Source organism: Abrus precatorius, unplaced genomic scaffold, assembly GCF_003935025.1.
Source record: "Abrus precatorius isolate BTA unplaced genomic scaffold, Abrus_2018 Scaffold7, whole genome shotgun sequence".
In the NCBI taxonomy this organism is placed as follows: Eukaryota; Viridiplantae; Streptophyta; class Magnoliopsida; order Fabales; family Fabaceae; genus Abrus; species Abrus precatorius.
The window spans coordinates 26,148,712-26,166,892 of NW_020874417.1; the positions used below are offsets into that span (position 1 = coordinate 26,148,712).

General features: G+C 30.9%; 3 protein-coding genes across 4 annotated transcripts; all 3 read left to right on the forward strand.

Moving 5' to 3' along the window:
* The first annotated feature begins 1,900 nt into the window (after positions 1-1,900).
* LOC113873598 (serine/threonine-protein kinase BLUS1-like) lies at positions 1,901-11,178 on the forward strand. 2 transcript variants are annotated; one of them, XR_003505954.1, is made up of 20 exons: positions 1,901-2,711; positions 2,786-2,830; positions 2,938-3,019; positions 3,129-3,197; positions 3,382-3,552; positions 3,644-3,709; positions 4,493-4,561; positions 4,658-4,726; positions 4,800-5,080; positions 8,776-8,912; positions 8,994-9,088; positions 9,158-9,196; positions 9,297-9,356; positions 9,534-9,623; positions 9,744-9,795; positions 9,883-9,938; positions 10,119-10,183; positions 10,281-10,332; positions 10,504-10,797; positions 10,880-11,178. XR_003505954.1 is itself a non-coding variant. In XM_027511786.1 (19 exons), exons 1-19 carry the CDS (start codon positions 2,161-2,163, stop codon positions 10,567-10,569), a joined length of 2,115 nt encoding a protein of 704 aa, XP_027367587.1. In that variant the 5' UTR covers positions 1,908-2,160; the 3' UTR covers positions 10,570-11,126. The 2 variants fall into 2 exon arrangements, 1 of the variants encoding a protein (XP_027367587.1); XM_027511786.1 differs by having other exon boundaries at positions 1,908-2,711; positions 10,504-11,126.
* Positions 11,179-15,089: 3,911 nt separating this feature from the next.
* Positions 15,090-15,851, forward strand: LOC113873535 (mavicyanin-like). Its single transcript, XM_027511690.1, has 2 exons — positions 15,090-15,282; positions 15,422-15,851. Exons 1-2 carry the CDS (start codon positions 15,090-15,092, stop codon positions 15,814-15,816), a joined length of 588 nt encoding a protein of 195 aa, XP_027367491.1. The 3' UTR covers positions 15,817-15,851.
* A 1,160-nt stretch (positions 15,852-17,011) lies between these two features.
* On the forward strand, positions 17,012-18,173 carry LOC113873145 (protein yippee-like At4g27745). The gene is made up of 3 exons (XM_027511143.1): positions 17,012-17,266; positions 17,379-17,519; positions 17,843-18,173. Exons 2-3 carry the CDS (start codon positions 17,427-17,429, stop codon positions 18,068-18,070), a joined length of 321 nt encoding a protein of 106 aa, XP_027366944.1. The 5' UTR covers positions 17,012-17,266; positions 17,379-17,426; the 3' UTR covers positions 18,071-18,173.
* Positions 18,174-18,181: the final 8 nt, after the last annotated feature.

Sequence of the window (18,181 nt, forward strand, 5' to 3'; positions counted from 1 at the left end):
GTAAAAATGTGACTCATTTGAAATTTTAACAGCTTAAAATAACAATAAACACGAATAAATAAAAATAAATTTATTTCTTTTAATAAACTGAACCTGAATCAAGCCTTTCGTTATTCAACAAATTCAGCTCTAAGTCTCGTTTAAGATGATATTATTCGTATTCGCAAGTAAAAATTTGTTAAGAGTTAAGTTATAGTGGATTTAATTAATTGATTTTTAATCATTTATAAATAGAGAGGATGTGGATATTAAAGTATGTTAAGCTGAAACAAAGTTCAGCTTCTTGATCTACTATATTCAAGTAATATATTTTTAATATTTTTATCTTTATGATAATTTTGACATGTGTATAACTTAATCTTGTATTGTATTATTAGAATAATATATTGTATAATGCAAATGTTCCATAAATATATGTAGATAATAAGTAAATCTTTGACAGATGGCGTGGATAGGAAACGAGTATGAGATTAATCTTTCATACAAGTACAGGTAACTGCTATTTGTATATACCCTCTCTCGTTTACATCCTTCCCTCATCCTGTTCATCTCAATTTAACTGACTTTCATCGTATATGATAATTTAGCTAACTTTACTTATTTAGTTTTTTAGATGTTTTTATAAATAAAAAGCAAAAATAATAACAGAGGTATAATTATATTTAATCATTTATAAATATTTTAAATTTAACTAATTAAATTCTTAAATAAACTTAATTTTTATGAAATAAATAAATTCAATTTAAAAATAAAATTTAATTATTTAAATATTACAAAGCACGTGAATTTACTCGTAAGAATGTTTAGAATTAAATTTAAATTTTATAAGTTTAATATTTACATTCCGCCAAAAAATTAAATACAAGTCTTTGTACTCATCCGTGCATGGCATATATTATTATTATTATTATTATTATTATTTTATAACTTAATTCTAATTTTCAAAATCGTATTATAAAGAAGAATTTCATCGTTTCCGTTATTTAATATTTCATCTTTAATTTTTAAGTCATTTTTATCAATTCAAACTTATATTTTTTGACATTTTACTTTATTTTGTAATAAAAAACATATATTAAATACTAAATTAATAAATAAATTTTTATTAAAAAACATGATAAAAAATTAATTCATTAACAACTTAATAAATAAAGCTTAATTAAATTCTAAGAATGTTAATTAAATTATAATTTAAATTTAGATTGAACATATTTAAATAATATATCTTTTAAAATTAAGCTTCAATTTCAAGTATTTAATTTGGTTCAACTTGTCTACAATCCTAATGACAAATAAAACGTGAAGATAAAAATATGAATACGTGTGTATGAAAATGTTAATTTTTATATATTTTTCATACTTATTATGAATAAAAATAAAAATAAAGATCATATCGGGAGTTTAGAAATAATTTTAGTGTAAAGAATATTTTTTAAATATATTCTTATACAGTAAAATATAATCTTCATTTTTATAAAATAGGATATATTTTATTATGTATTTTTTTTTTATCTTTGTTTGATGATGGCAATATGTATTTTTTTACTCTATTTTTTTAATTTTAATTTTGAATGTTACATATTTTTTAAAATATCTGTACAATTTATTATAACCTTGCTAATTCTCTAATAGACTCTTACTTAAGGAATGACATGTAATTGTTTTATAATTTAAATTAATTTTACATATTTTATCTCACCATATACCTGTAACACATTTGACGTACATTATTATTAACTAAACTTTTACAACTACAAACATTTATTTACTTACACTTTTTAAAAATTCTGGAATTAAAAAAAAATCTTTAGAACGAAAAGGATAGTTAATAATTATTTAACAAAATGCAGTAAAGGAAAAGGAATATAAATATATAAGTGAGTGAAAAAGAGAAAATGTGAAAAGCTGAGAAGGGGCAGAGGCAGTAGAAAGTGAAAAAGAAGAGAAGAGGGTCCCACGGGGGAGAGTCCGAAGTGGAGAGGAGAGGACGAGGAACAAGGAACATGTCAGCCGTTAGAGATGGGCGTTGTTTGTTGCTCAGCCTCATCACGCTTCTACTCTACTCTTCCTTTATTAACTAAACGCAACTCTTCCTTTCTCCTTCTTCCTCTCCTTTTGCACACTTCAATTTTGAACAAACTGTTTAATTAATTAATTAAAATGGGAAGCAGAAGCGGAAGCAGAAGCTACTCGGCTAATCCTAGCGATTACAAGCTTCTAGAAGAAGTCGGTTATGGCGCCAGCGCCACCGTGTACCGCGCAATCTATCTCCCTTACAACGAAGAGGTGGCGGTGAAGTGTCTGGATCTGGATCGCTGCAACAGCAATCTGGAGGACATAAGGAGAGAAGCGCAAACCATGAGTCTCATCGATCATCCCAACGTGGTGAGAGCGTATTGTTCCTTCGTCGTGGAGCGAAGTCTTTGGGTGGTGATGGGATTCATGGCGCAGGGTTCTTGCTTGCATCTCATGAAGGCTGCGTATTCTGATGGATTCGAAGAGGAAGCTATTGGATCTATCTTGAAGGAGACTCTCAAGGCCTTGGAGTATCTGCACCGACACGGTCACATTCACCGTGACGTTAAGGCCGGCAATATTTTGCTCGATTCTAATGGCCAAGTCAAACTCGCTGACTTCGGCGTTTCCGCTTGCATGTTTGACACCGGCGATCGACAGCGTTCTAGAAACACCTTCGTCGGAACTCCTTGCTGGTGAGTCTTCTCTTTTTCTTACTTCAAATGTATGTTTATTTTAGTGTTGACCTGATATGGTTTTGATTTTGCAGGATGGCACCGGAGGTACTGCAACCTGGAACTGGTTATAATTTCAAGTCAGTTACTCATACTTGTGCATAATTAGCCTTTTTGTTCTGCTGCTTATGTTTAACTATGATTTAATTTTGTTTTGATAATTGGATTGGATTGGAGAATTGGACAGGGCTGATATTTGGTCTTTTGGAATTACGGCGCTGGAGTTGGCTCATGGTCATGCTCCTTTCTCTAAATATCCTCCAATGAAGGTATCGTATTCGTATCTATTTGCACTGCTTATTCGAGTTTGAGTTCTTGTGAGCATGTAATTCATGATATGTTGGTGAGATAGAGACTTACGGTTTGTTTTATGTATAGGTTCTTCTGATGACCATTCAGAATGCTCCTCCAGGACTTGATTATGATCGTGACAGAAAGTTCTCCAAGGTATGGGTGTTCTTTCTGCCTGGAAAGATATGTCGCTATTGGATACATCTATGGTTTTATTTGGTTTAATTGTCGTGGCTTGGAAGAGCAAAGAGGGATTATTTAAATTATGAGGTGTTTTTTATGTTAATTATAGTAGGAGTGGTAGTAGCAGTCTAATTAAAGTATTTCCAGTTGTGATCAGTCTTTTAAGGAAATGGTTGCTATGTGCCTGGTAAAAGATCAAACAAAGAGGCCAACTGTGGAGAAGTTGCTGAAACACTCGTTCTTCAAACAAGCTAAGCCTCCAGAGCTTTCTGTAAAGAAACTATTTGCTGATTTACCACCACTGTGGAATCGTGTAAAATCCCTCCAGGTTGGGTACCATGCAATGTTTCAGTGCGTGCCTGTTCTATAATTTGATTTATTCTGTTACTTTTGCTTGACATCTCAAAAATCATGCACAGCTTAAGGATGCAGCTCAGCTAGCACTAAAGAAAATGCCTTCTGCAGAACAAGAAGCGATATCTCAAGTAAGGCTGATAATCAATATTTTTTGTCATATAATGTGATATATTATATATAGTCAATGGTTTCTAGGAGCATTTTAACATATGACTGATACAAGCCTAGTTTATCATTTTTTTCTTTCCCTTGATACTGCTTTCCATCTCTACTTGAAACCTTGATTGTAGAGCTTATTCAAATCTGGTTGATTGATACAGTGCATTACATACTTAAAATAGTTACTTCAATATTTGCAATTTGACCTAAAAAAGAAAAAGCTGATGATTTCTAGTCTTGTTTATAATAACCAAGATTTCATACTCATTTGGCCTTGCTGTGTAATTTTTCTTTGTTGAGAAGTGCTTTCTTGAAGAAGATTTCTATAAAAAGTTTTATCATGAAGAAACAATTCTGTGAAAAAAAAAAAAGTTTTCTTTCCTGCTTCTGCATTGTTTCCATGGAAAATCTCCAGTTTCTTACATCTCACTAACAGAAGTCCTATCGTTGTTTTTGGCTAAACACCTAAAAACTTATTAACAAAAAAATAAATAAAGGGTTTTTCTTAACTAAAATGCATCTGTGCAAATGTCAAAGTTCTGCAAAATAGTCTCTTGTCTCTACAAATGAGAGGGATTTTATGGAATTGGTCCCAATTCCATAAAAAGTGTTTTCAAGCAAGATAAAGAGTGGCATTTTGAAGTTTATCAGATAACATCCTTTAAAATGTATTTGTTTCTTGCAGAAAATGAAAGAATTATTGTTTTTTGTAACTATTGAAATCTAATCATCCTATATATTTTCGTTTCTAGAGTGAATATCAGCGAGGAGTTAGTGCATGGAACTTTGATATTGATGATTTGAAAGCTCAAGCTTCATTGGTATGGATTATTGTGTTTTTAGATTATATTTACTTTACTAGTTTTTTGTTTTTTTTTTTTTTGTTGATTTAAACAAATGTTTTCTAATTTTATTAGATGCAAGATGATGATGATATTGCAGAGATGAGAGAAGAGGATGAAAACAAATTCTCAAGCTCTTGCATGGTTGGTTCAAAGGTTCTAATCTTTCTTTATCTTAAAACAAATATATAAAAATAATTTTTGTTGGTCATGACAGGATAGAACTGATTCCCAATTGATTGTGGGCAAAAAGAATTCAGATAAATTGCAACAAGATGAGTTCACATTACAAGTAGGTAGGTTTTCTAATGACATATCACAGAGTGAGAAGAGAAATGGATCAATTGCTGAGGCAACATCATCTACCTCCGAGAAGGATGTAGGAACAAGCAAGGTTAAAATTCAATCAGTTAAACTTGGTAAAACCCAAAGTGGGCCCCTGGTGCCAGGCTCAGTGCTTGGTCATTCTTTGCCTGAAAGAGGGCGTGCATTTGAAAGGTACATCATATTTTCATATTATGTCTTTGTTGTTCTTATATTAGGCTATGCTTGGGAAGTTTTAGAGAGAATGGAACGGAAAGTGAAAGGGAGGGAATAGAATGGAAAGCAATTGTCATCATCATGCTTGAATGATTAATGAGGAAAGGTGGTGCGGGGTTAAAAGGCCTAGTTCATAATGCTCCTACCTAGTGGGGTCTGGGGAGGGTAAATGTGTAATGCAGCAACTGCAAGGCTACAAAGCTGCAACTTTACTATTGAACCAAGGATCACACTTGAAAGAATGAGGTATAGAATTATAATTATAAGTGCTAAATTTCAATATAACCCTTCCAAATATTTTGGACGACTTCAATTTATGGCATAAAATGGTAAGGCTAGTATTTTAAATCCACCTCTCATATTTGGGGAGAATAAATGATGAGACTTGAGATGGGAAATTTTTACCCTCATATTCCCTTGCCTTCATATTTTTTCGGTTAAATTATAAATTTAGTTTCTTTAATTGACATAACTTTTTTAATTTAGTCTCAACAAGAAAATTTATAATTTAGTCTTTACATAAGTAAACGCTTTTGGATTAGTCCTTGTTGTTTAATACACATTCACGGTATTAGATAAAGAGGTCAATATATGTATATATAAAAAATTGTATAAAGACTAAAACATAAATTTTTAACTATAAAGACTAATTTGTAAATAAATGTCAACCATAGGACCAAATGTATATTCCAACTAATTGTAATTAAAAAAAAAATACTGAATATCAAATTGGATTGAAAAAAAAATACATTTATTATAATTAAATCTTGTTTTTAAAACACACTTGATTCTTGACTAAAATTTTTATTTTATTTTGTAGGATTTTGTTAATCTCAATACTTAAAGGTTGAGTGTAAGCATATAAAAGTATGAAGGTTTTTTTTATTGAAAAACAATGTCTTCAATGTATTAAAGTTATAAAAGTGTAATAAATGTTTCTCTTTTCGATAAAAAATTATTATATTTAGTTTTTTAAAATTAGTCTTAAGGACTAAGATAAATTTTTTTATTTTATATCTTTATCTTTTATCATACCTTCAAATGAATGAATAAAAACATCAGTATTAACATTTTTATTATAATTTTTATCATACATCAATTACTATAGAATATTATTTTTCTAAAAAATTCTCTATGAGAAAAAAAATATATTATTTTTCTTATATAAAACTACACTAGATATAAGTTTACTTGAAAATATAAGTATTTAGTCTAAAATTTTGAAATTTTTTCATTTAGTACCGCATTTTTTAAAAACAATTATTCTTTTTATTTCAAGTTAAAAATACATATTTAGTTTTTATAGTTGATATTTATTAAAAAAATTAGTTCCTACAGTTAAAGTTTACTTGTTAGTTTTTATACAAATATTTTTTAAATTTTGGTTCCTTTCATCTAATGCCATCAATAGGATTTTAAATGACAATGACTAATCCGAAAATGTTTACTCATATAAGGATTAAATTATAACCTTTTTTTTGTATAAAAACTAAATTTAAAAAACTTGTCAAGTATCGGAACTAAATCTATAATTTAACCTATTTTTTTTCTATACATAAGGAGCTATTTCCTTTTTATGCCACTTATTGTCCCTTCTACCATTAGGCTCTTAGTTGTGGAAAGACTGAAGTGGTAGGCATTGATGTGTTTATTAGTGCTTAAGTATATTGTGTCATGTAGAATATTAGACTCATGACCTGGTGCTTAATTAAATTGCACTTTTGAGCTACTCTTTGGTCTGTCTTGACTTTTGAGACCTGCAATGTTTTATGCTTTCTGCCTTTGTTGAAAGTGCTGGGCCAAAAAAATCAAGGGAACCAATTTCTCAGCATCAAGGACAAAAGTAACATTTAAAATTTACTAGTTTTCACAATAGACTAACATCAATATTGCAGCAGATTAAAAAATAAAACCCTAAAGAAGGTGTTTGCCACATGAGATATCTCAAGTGATGGAGCATTTACTAACAACGCTAGCTAGCTCAAAGTATAATTAGTGGAAGATGAGTTGGTTATATTGGTTTACCTTTGAAAGCATTTCACTTCTAAATTTTTCTATTGGTCTGGGCATGCGTGGAGAAGATCTTTAGAAGCCCTAATAAGCCAAGTAAATAAGATGGTGCTAACCCTATCGCTAGAGGTAGAGAGAGACTAAGAAAAATGATAGACGAAATTGTTAAGAAGGATTTAGAGGTTAACTGTTTGTCTATGGACATGATTCACAATTAAATATTACGACATCATTTGGATTCATGTTGCTGATCTAACTGGTGGGAAATGGATTGGATGTTGTTAAATACTCAATCATTTTATGAGAATTGCAATTGCAATTTTATGTATTACTACTTACTAGTTACCTTCAAAATTTGAAAGGTCTTGTACTTCTTTTTCTAGAGTAATTCTTGTTTGATGTGAGCATAGTATTTACTGGCACAATAAATGAAAAGCCTTAAATGCATCAGAATAATAATAAAATTTATGTTAAAATCTTTGCTGCTATTATTTATATTATTCTAAGCTTTTGATTACTTATAGGCATTGTGCTCACTCAAGAATTGCTCTATATTCTGACATAAATATGCCTATTAAAAAAATAATATTAATAAACTTAAATGTTACAGCAAAGAGAGATTTGATGAAGTGAAAAAAAAATCTATAAATAAGCTAATCAATTCAAACTCAATTTCATATTTTTAGACAAGTTTTCAAATTTGACTTGTTTAAATAAATGAACCAACAGTTGAATTAATAAATTTTAATATCTAAACAAAATATTAAATAGAGTAAATTAAATAAACTAATAGAAATTCAAATATTCATAATGTGTATATTGTATATTCATCAAATTCCTATAATAATGAACCTAAAAAAAATAATGTATCTTTTAATTGTACTCCTGAAATAATATAGAATTTGAATTTTATTTTTTTTAATAGTAATAGTGTCTTAAAATGTCCATCTGGGTGAAAGGGGTGTTCAAATTCAATGGAGTCAAGATCATTGCATTTAATGACATGTTGTAACAAAAACTGTTGGATAAATGGACACTCAATTATCCAACCGTCTACATTGCTGTCACATTTTTCAATGTTGTGAATGTGTCAGAATTTGACTGCAAGGAATCTTGGTCCATGATAGTGTTGGTTCAAGTGTTCAAACAAACAAGTGTTGAGGTGTCGGTGTTGAAAACATGCCTAACACTTTGACACCTCATGCAAGAGAGGTGTTTGCTTCATAGGAAATTGCAGCTAATGGTGTGGAACTGAAAAATAATTAATGTCGTATTTATTTCAATGGTTAATGGCGATTGTTTTGTCACTCATAGCTTTTAATTTAGAAATAGAAAGTAAATTTACTGACCTGTAAACAAGGCAATCAATTATTTTATTTTTATTGAATTCTAGTAAGCCCAAAATCTACCTTTCTAAAGTATGTATTTTCTGGAGAATCCTCATTTCCCTTTCTATATTGTTTGTGTAGTCTATAAATATACTATGTAACAAGTGTATTAAGAAGTTCAAATAAATAAATCCTATGTTGTGTGTGTGCCTCTTTTCAATTTCTTTCTTTATACTTCTTGGTGACTGAGGTTTTCTTGTTATCAATGGCGTGATCTTTTTGTTGCTAAAATTTGAACAACTTAATTACTTTTAGGTTTGAGAATGAAAATCAGTTATCAGGTGAGAAAAATAATCGTGATATACGACGAGCTCCAAGCTTTAGTGGTCCATTGATGCTTCCCAACCGAGCTTCAGCAAATAGTTTATCGGCACCAATAAAATCTTCTGGAGGTATTTGAATCATCCTGTACCCCATTAGGCTGTGTGTGCAAATTCTAGTATATTTCAATCAGCTATCTTAACTCTTGCTAGGATTCAGAGATTCCTTGGATGATAAGTCCAAGGCTAATCTAGTGCAAATTAAAGGACGATTCTCCGTGACGTCAGAAAATTTAGATCTGGTGAAGGTAGGCTCTTTTCTTATTTATCAAACTGTCATTATCAACAACTTTAACTGACTCTATGTTATTGCATAGGATATTCCTGTAAGTTCAGTTTCACGGCGATCTTCTCAGGTTGGTTGACAATTTATAACCTATCTATCCATTTATCTATCTATCTATCTATATATTCTTATAGGAATTTGATATTCTCTTCCTGTTTCATAACTTATAGGGATCACCACTGAGGAAGTCTGCCAGTGTTGGTGATTGGATGGTGGATTTCAAACAATTGGTTTGTACATTTGCCATTTGCTATATACCAAGCCTCGTTTATCATCATTTTGTGAATATTTGGATTCTTTTGCTGGTTATAGAGTATTTAGGATGTTCAATTTATTATTTTATTTTTTATATAATTCTTGTCTGTCTTTCATTGCATTTATTTCTCTTTGGCCAATTAATTTGTCAGTCCTCCAGTGATTCTGCGAATATCAATATTCCTGCTTCACTTCTAGTGCCTCATCTTCACAATCTTTTCCAGCAGACATCTATTCAACAGGTGAGGGAAACAAGTTTGAGAACTGGCTTATAATTTGCTTGTGCCTGCTGGAAAACTGATCCACTTCAATGTAACTTTTACCAATTTATAATCATACTGGAAATTTCTGTATTATTCCAGGATCTTATAATGAATCTGTTGAATAGCTTGCAAACAGCTGAGGCAAATGATGGTGAGTGAATGATTTTCCATTGATTATGTTTGAGAATATCCTTTTCTTAGTACTGGATGATATAATAAGTACAATCTATTTTTTCAGCTTCTCAGAATGGAAAATTGCCGCCATTACCTCGCAGTTCAGAGAACAATGGAAGTGTAAGCAATTTTTCGGTTCATTTATTCTTTTCACTTTTATGCTTAATTATTTTAACTATTATGTCAACTATCTGCTAAGAAACTATTCGCCTCTGTTTTGGTGACATAAACCTGTAGCAAAACCTATACTGTCTTTTCATCAAATTGATGATTTCTTCTGACGTTTGAGTTGTTTTGTAGGTTGATACAGCTGCTTCGGAGAGGGAATATCTTCTGCTGGCCAAAATTTCAGAACTTCAGTCACGGTAAGTTAATCAGTTTGTAAAAGACTTTCCTGGTAACCCTTCCTCTTTCTTTGACTTAAAAACGTTTACCTGCACCTTCTGTGTCTTATGTTGACAGGATGATCAATTTGACCGATGAATTGACTTTTGAGAAGTTAAAATACGTGCAAGTAAGTTTCTTTACAAGCCTTTATATTTCATCATCCTTGCTTGATTTTCTTCTGCCATGTTAGGTTCGTGCTTGCATTACACATATGTTATGTCCAACCACAGATCAATTTAAATTGAAGCTTTAAGGTTTCTGCAAAACTGATGATCAACCTGGTTATCGTTTTGAACAGTTGCAACAACAGCTAGCTGCCCTCTACAGCCAGGAACAAAATGGGGAAAGAGAGGAATTTGCATAAAAGCTGATAATTATGATATTCTTTAGTGAATTGACATCCAGGCGAGTGAACAATCATAGGCTGAACTCCATAATTTCTCTTTGCTGAAGGAAAACTGCTTTCTGGATGTTGATAGTCCTTGATAAGTGTCATATATCTTCTCTGATCCTGCCTTCCTTGTGTTCAATAAGCCTTTGTGACGATCTAAAGCCCAGCTAGTGCAAATGAGCAAAATGATGATCTGTCAAGGTCAGTCTCATTATTTATTTCATTCAAGATTCAGATGTAAATAAGCTCTGCTGTATCATACTGCAACGTGCTATGTTTGCAGATTAATCAGGAATTCCCGTGATGACTGATAAGAATGTTACGGGGACACAACCCCGTGGGAGAAATAATATCCCTACTCGTTGAACTGTTATTTATTACTACTATAACGGATGTGAGCTTGTATAGGTTTATTGTATTCTACCAGCTGAATAATAGGTTGTGTACCATATGAGTCAACGTAGTATAATATTTTTCAAATTTAACTCGTTATTATTCCATCGAATTTAACACCTTGGTAATGTTACCAGACTCCATTGTTTACGTTCAAAAAAAAGTTATTTTACGACACTTTTTTTCTTTTTAATACGTTGTCATTTTTAGTTTGTGGTAAGCGTGTTTAAATAAATTAATTTTCTTGAGGTCTTTTCTTTTTCCCCAAAAAGACGCGTTAATTATCAAAGTTTTTTTCTAAAAAATTGAACTGAAAAATATTAAAAAAAGAAAAAACTCAAACTGACCTTTACTCTGAAGATATACATGATCAGATTAGGTATGTTCAAAAGAACTGTTTTTTTTTTTTTGTTTTAATTGATGTAAACTGTTAAAATAATATAAAATAACTGAAATCGAATAAACAATTAACTGACATTGAAAATCGAAATAACTGCATTTTCTTACGTGGTTTGATTTGATTGTTTTAATGTTCAAAATTGAACTGAATCATAAATATATTAAGTTTATATTATTTTTTCTATTTTTTTTTATACAAATACTAACTTAATTATATTTTTATTACATATATTTGCATTTATTTAAAAATTTTAAGATTTTTTTTATTGTGATTTGTATTTTGAACTCAGTTCTGATTTTTTATAAGATTTAACACTTTCAACAATTTTTTTATATTTATTATATATTTGAGTTTTTAATAAATAAGTGTGAACTCTTTGATGTAAATTAGTCACTAAAATAAACTATGTACTAGTTTGATATTTTATTTACACACTCAATAAAATTTTATTTATTTGTAAACTAGAAAAATAGTCTTCTAAAAAATAAAACATAAAGTAAAAACATAAACAATTGACCAGTGTAAAAGATTAATTTGGATTGGTTTGACTTTAACTTTATTCTCTAATTTATTCAAATAAAACCAAAAGATTTTTTTCATGATTAAATCACATAATTTTTTATGATCTTTAAACTGTTCCAAATTAAACCATAAACACTCCAATATTAGATAATATATTATTATATACATAGTAAAAGATAATATATTACTATATATTAAATATAAAAAAAAAATAACCATATGGATGGATTGATAAAAAATTGTTTGAGTTTAATTGATAGTCTCAAACTGTGTTAAATATTAGGATAATAATATTAAACTAATTCAATAGTTTCATTTTTAAAAATGTTGAGAAAATTAAGCATAATTTGGTATAGACTCTAGCTGACGATGTTATGTACGTGTTTGGGATAAAAAAAAAATTTAAGTTAAAAATCATGTTGAAGGAAACTACATTTTGACAATATGTTGAGAATCAGGAAGAAGCCTAAAAATAGGTCTAAACTTGAAGAGTATTGGAAATTTATCCAAGACCTTTTTGTTTCATACCAAAAAAGATACATTTCGAGCTATTTTAGAAGGTTTTGTCACCTCGTTAATTTTTTTTCTAAAACTGCTCAAAAAATAGTACTGACAAGAAAATATTCTAAGTTCACAAAACTAAATGCTTTTTCTGAGGAGTTTTGAGGAGTTTCTAAGTTACTGACACAAAAAACTACTCAAAAAATAGGACTCACAAGAAAATATTCTAAGTCCACAAAAATGATGGTCTTTTCGAGGAGTTTTCAAGTTCCTAACACCCAAAACTGCTCAAAAAACAGGAAGTGGTCAGAAAGTATTCTAAGTCCACAAAACTGATGGGCTTTTCAAAGAGTTTCCAAGTTCTTGACACCCAAAACTGCTCGAAAAACAGGAAGTGGTCAGAAAATATTCTAAATCTACCAGCCTAGTTCCAGAGTCCCTCTAGAATTGCTTGAAAAACAGAAATAAGTAAAGAAAATATTAGAAGTCCACAAGACCAAGACAAGCTCTCAAAACTCCAGAATTACTCGAAAAACAGAAATGAGCAAAGAAAATATTCTAAGTTCATAAGACCAAGACAAGATCTCAAAACTCTAGAATTAGTCGAAAAGAGAAGTCAAGGAAAAATTGTTCTAAGGCCATAACACTAAATGAGCATCTTAGATTTCTCTCAGAAACACTCGAAAGATAGAAAAACAAAAGTCTTGATAGGTCAAGTTATTGCAAAATTCAAAAGCGGTTACCAGCAGTCATCAACATTTTACCACTACGCAAAAGAGATCATGGACGATAGCGGTTACGAAAGAAGCCCCAACCAATAGCACAATCACAAGCAATCATGGATAATAGGCATCAACAGTTGAAGGTAGTTATTAAAAAATGCCCGCAAAAGGAGGAGAACGGTGGTGGTCTTCTTGCCTATAAATACTCCAAAACGTTATTTTACGGGGGACGACTTTTTGCACCCTGACACCGCACCTAAAATTCTTTGCACGCTGAAACTCTGCACTGTACTGCACCAGACACTAGTTACAAGGAGACCCATAGTGGCCGCTGTTCGCTATTGTGAGAAGTCGTACGTTTATATTTCTACACATTTACCCTTCCGTATTTTAATCTATGTTCCTTTTGCTTATTTCCTTGTACGCAATTTAGTTCTTATTTCTGCAATTTGTTTCCTATTTAGCACTTTTCTGTGAAGAACCTCTACGTATTCAATCTTACGCGTTTTATATTCACTATTCTTGCTAAATTATTTATTCTGAAACGTCTATTTTACTGTTACGTTAACAACACACTTAAAAGAATCCAAAGAGAACTTAATCCAGTCTCAAGATTGCTCTTGGATTATTTGTTTACAAAACTGTCATTTTTCACTGTAAACAGTATGTCAATCCTCAGATTTCAAGATTGAATTTTGTCGGTATAAATGCTTTACAATTCATTTTTGTAGATTTATTCATTGGTTGGTCATTCATGAAGATCAACGGAAAGATGTGAGGCAATTTTTTTTTCCTCTTTAAACAAAATTAGTATATTGATGTTTTAGTGAATTCGGAATGGAAATTTCGGTTTGAATAAGGATGTTTCTTGCGGAGGATTGTTCAGTTCTCGTTAAATGGCCTAGCAAGGGGAACCTCATGGATCCCCGAAAGAACAAGACAAATAGACATATCATATGGCACTTCGTTAATCAAGAAACAGTTTTACAAAATAGAACGACACACATGCACCATCACAAGCACGGATCTCCTAGAAAGTTTTAACCAATTAATTAAGCCAAAAACGCAATTTGATGTTGGTCGTTTATTATGTTTAAGGTTTGGGGATTATGTCTCAGGCTTTCACTTCTTCAAGCTGGGTTGAAATTAAATTACGATCTGTAGTATCGGGTACTACAGTCTACAATCACATAGGCAGAGCCTTTCATAATTAGAAGTCCATTATTGTTGTAGATCTCATGTGTCATGTGGGATTTGCTTTATTCAGTTCTAATTTGCTGTAGTTTGCTTTTATTATTATTGTTATTATCATCATCATCATCACCATTTGTAAATCACGTAATTCCATTTTGCTAACCATGTGATGTGGTTGGCGAAAGTTTGCTGTGTTTCATCTCTGCCGCACATGATAATGTAATATTGTGATACAATGAATACATTAGAGAGTCCAAAATTCCAAACTAAGTAAACAAATATAGACAGCCAAGTAGCCCATGTGATGTGCACATTACATTATTATCTGTATAGAGTTGTCTACTCCAATCTGTTTCCTTGTCTTAACTCCTCCATACACATAAGTTCCTTGCGGTCACATTAATATTTTTCCCTTACCCAGTTTTGACGGCCTCTTTTCGAGGCCATTTTAATCTTAACCATCATTTCTTTTTTGTAAAGAAATTAACGAATGACAACCCAACTAGACTAATACATTGTATTATAGAGGAATTATGATGCTAGTAATTGTGATAGTATCAAAATTTTGACTCTTGAAATTATAGAGGAATAGGATACTCAAGTAATTTTTTGACCTTTAGGTGACCCCTTTCTGATCTCATTATCAACCCTCCATTGGCCATAATAGAGACAATAAGAGGTCCTCATGGCATAGCCTCTTAGGCCTCTGAATCTTACGAAAGAGTCGTGGTTAGTGTGAGCACAACTCGAGTAAAACCAAGATGGCCATTCTTTTAAGTCATCACAAGTTGTTGGTGTCTCTTTTGCTTACCTTTGTCCAAATCCAAACCAAGGTATTATGCTACCAGTACAAAGTTGGAGATCTAGATGCATGGGGCATACCCACCTTAGCAAATCCGCAAGTCTACGCCAAATGGTCCAAGTATCACAATCTCACAATTGGAGACTCGCTTTGTAAGTCCATACTACTTACTAAATCATATAATTTGCATTTCAATTTTGTTATCCAACTACACCAATGACCCCTTCCAACTAGAGTAACAAAAGGGTGCATATCTAATGTCATTTGTTATTATTGTATACGCTTAAGCAGTGTTTTTATACCCACCAAGCCAAGATTCAGTGATTCAAGTTACTAAGGAATCCTACAAGAAGTGCAACCTTAAAGACCCAATATTGTATATGAACAATGGCAACTCTTTGTTTAACATTACATCAAATGGTGATTTCTACTTCATCAGTGGGGTGCCTGGTCATTGCCAAAAAAATCAGAAGCTTCATGTATCTGTGGGTGAAGTAGGAGGGATTGAAAATATAGATGCAGCACCGAGTCCAAGTTCATTGCCTGCACATGCACCCTCCTATCCCACAGTATTTGGCAACATTCCTGTATCTCCTTCTTCATCAAACTCACCTCACCTTAGTTCAACCTTTCAAATCCTCATCATTGGATTCATTATGTGTGTACTGTTCTCTGCCTTAATGTGAAGGCTGAAATCTCCATTGTTTTTTCTTTCTTTCTCTTGTGCATTCTTTTGTCAAAGCTAAGTAATTCTTCATGTTAATTTATTTTTGGGCAACACGTATAGTTTTTTAAGTAATTTGGATGCCATTTTTTTTCAATTAAAATTAGAGTTTCACTTTAATAGTAAATACAGACTTCTTATTAAACTAAATCTCTAATTTTAATTAAAAATAACACAATAAGTACTTAAAAAATGCACCTAAATTTTATCATTTATTTTTTCAAATTACACGTTTCTTGAGTTTGGAACACGTATGCCTATTATAAATTATAAATGTGGTGCAACTAGAACCATAAAATTTGTCTATTATTACAGATCGGATGTACAATATTTCATACTCATTAATTACAATCAAATTTTTTATATTTCTGGACAAAAGTTTATTTGTCTAAATTGAAAACAGAAAATGACCTAAAAATGGAAAAAAGGAAAAGAGAATTATCTAATTTTTGTTCTATAACCCTCAGTTTGGTAGAATGAAAGGAAATTAAAGAGAAAAAAATATAATTTAAATTGAAGAAAAAATGAAAAAAAGAAAATTGAATTTTCTTTTTTTAGTAGTCAGTTTTTTTTTCTTTCTTTTCACTTTCCTTTCAACCAAATAAAAGAAAATATACTATTATCAAGGCTACTTTTTTTCTATATGATTTTTTTAAAAATTCAAAAAATATAAAATTACAAGAATATAAAGTTGAAAAATTGCCAATGACAATTTTTTGTGCGGTATAAAAATTTAGAAATAAAAAAATAATAAAATTTTAAAAATTGCCAATGATAATTTTTAAAAATATTAAAAAAATCAAAAGTCACAATGATAATTTTTTTTAAAAAATTATCAAAAGTTGGCACCAACAATTTTTAACCAAAAATTGTTAATGACAATTTTTTTAAAAAAATTATATTTCTGTAATTTCACAAAAAAAATCTCATTTTTTAAATTTTGAAAAAAAAACCATATATAAAAAAACGTTCCGTGTTATCCATTCTTTTTTCATTTCTTTTCCTTCTAACTACACATATTATAAATAAGTTAACCAAAAAAAATATATTTATAAAATAGAGAAAAATTACACGTGTTAAGAGAGTAGTCCCTGTAACCGACCATTTTTTTTTTAAAATAACTGGAATTTGAATTCTAGAGAGTTTCATTCTACTATTTTAGTGATGGAAAAACTTTTTAACTGTCATTAAATGTATTCATAAGCACTGATTCACTGCACAAATCAAATCCAACATCTGAACTCTGTTTACGTTGAAAGAGAGAGAGAGAGTTGAGAGCAGAATCCCACATTCTGAGTGACACATCCCTTCTACCCAGGAAGCAGAGAACCCTAAAAATGAGAACTTGCTGATGAAAAGAGGCATCTTGAACTTTAAGGCAATCAATCTCCTACGGCTACTACAGGGGACAGGTACCTACAATTCCATTCAAGTTTTAAAAGAAAAATCATACTTGATTGAAAATGTTATGTTCATTATCTGGTTATATAATTAATTGAACTCTTTCTATTTGGAAGGATTAAGGTGAGACTAGGGGAGAGAGTTGATATAAAATATAAATTAACCTTTGATATGGAGAATTTGATTGGACCCAGATTGTACAGTTGCTCTAATTGTAGAAACCTTGTTGCCCTTCATGATGATGTGATTTCAAAAGCCTTTCAGGTGATCACTACTCTCAGCTTCAACTTTTATTTTGCTCTGAATTTGATCTATTTACTACCTTCCATCATGATCAAACAAGATAAGCAATCTACTATAGTATAATATGATTGGATTTGGAAGAATTTTAGTTTACTTTCAATTGATTGTTGTTGTTGTTCTTCTTCTTCTTATTATTATTATTATTATTAAACTACTTCACTAATTTATGTACTATAGCATGCCTAACCACTGATCAACATGTTCTTGTGGAGTTAGTTTACAAGCGTGCTCAATCTTTTGTATTTGATTAAACATGTTTGGGGGATTCCAACGTGTGATTTCAGGGAAGAAGTGGAAGAGCTTTTCTGTTCTCCCATGCAATGAACGTAACTGTAGGGCCAAAGGAAGATAGACAACTTACGACGGGTCTGCACACAGTTGCTGATGTCTACTGTTGTGACTGCCGTGAGGTGCTTGGTTGGAAGTATGAACGAGCCTATGAGGAAACCCAGAAGTACAAGGAAGGCAAGTTTATACTTGAAAAGTCTAAAATTGTCAGGGAAAATTGGTAGTGGCAGCAAGCATCCACTCTATTAATCTTATAAATCATTCCAAAATGGTTTGGTTGTTGTGTTTTGATGCATATATATTCTACATGTCCATTTTGGCATTTCACCTGTACT

What these genes read in the sequence shown, in the direction of transcription:
- LOC113873535 (XM_027511690.1), top strand. Translation starts at nt 15,090, where the DNA reads ATGGCCATTCTTTTAAGTCATCACAAGTTGTTGGTGTCTCTTTTGCTT. An exon ending in CACAATTGGAGACTCGCTTT is followed by an intron (nt 15,283 to 15,421) that starts GTAAGTCCATAC and finishes ACGCTTAAGCAG; the next exon opens with TGTTTTTATACCCACCAAGC.
- LOC113873145 (XM_027511143.1), top strand. Translation starts at nt 17,427, where the DNA reads ATGGAGAATTTGATTGGACCCAGATTGTACAGTTGCTCTAATTGTAGA. An exon ending in TGATTTCAAAAGCCTTTCAG is followed by an intron (nt 17,520 to 17,842) that starts GTGATCACTACT and finishes GTGTGATTTCAG; the next exon opens with GGAAGAAGTGGAAGAGCTTT.
- LOC113873598 (XM_027511786.1), top strand. Translation starts at nt 2,161, where the DNA reads ATGGGAAGCAGAAGCGGAAGCAGAAGCTACTCGGCTAATCCTAGCGAT. An exon ending in TTCGTCGGAACTCCTTGCTG is followed by an intron (nt 2,712 to 2,785) that starts GTGAGTCTTCTC and finishes TTGATTTTGCAG; the next exon opens with GATGGCACCGGAGGTACTGC. An exon ending in AGAAGTTAAAATACGTGCAA is followed by an intron (nt 10,333 to 10,503) that starts GTAAGTTTCTTT and finishes CGTTTTGAACAG; the next exon opens with TTGCAACAACAGCTAGCTGC.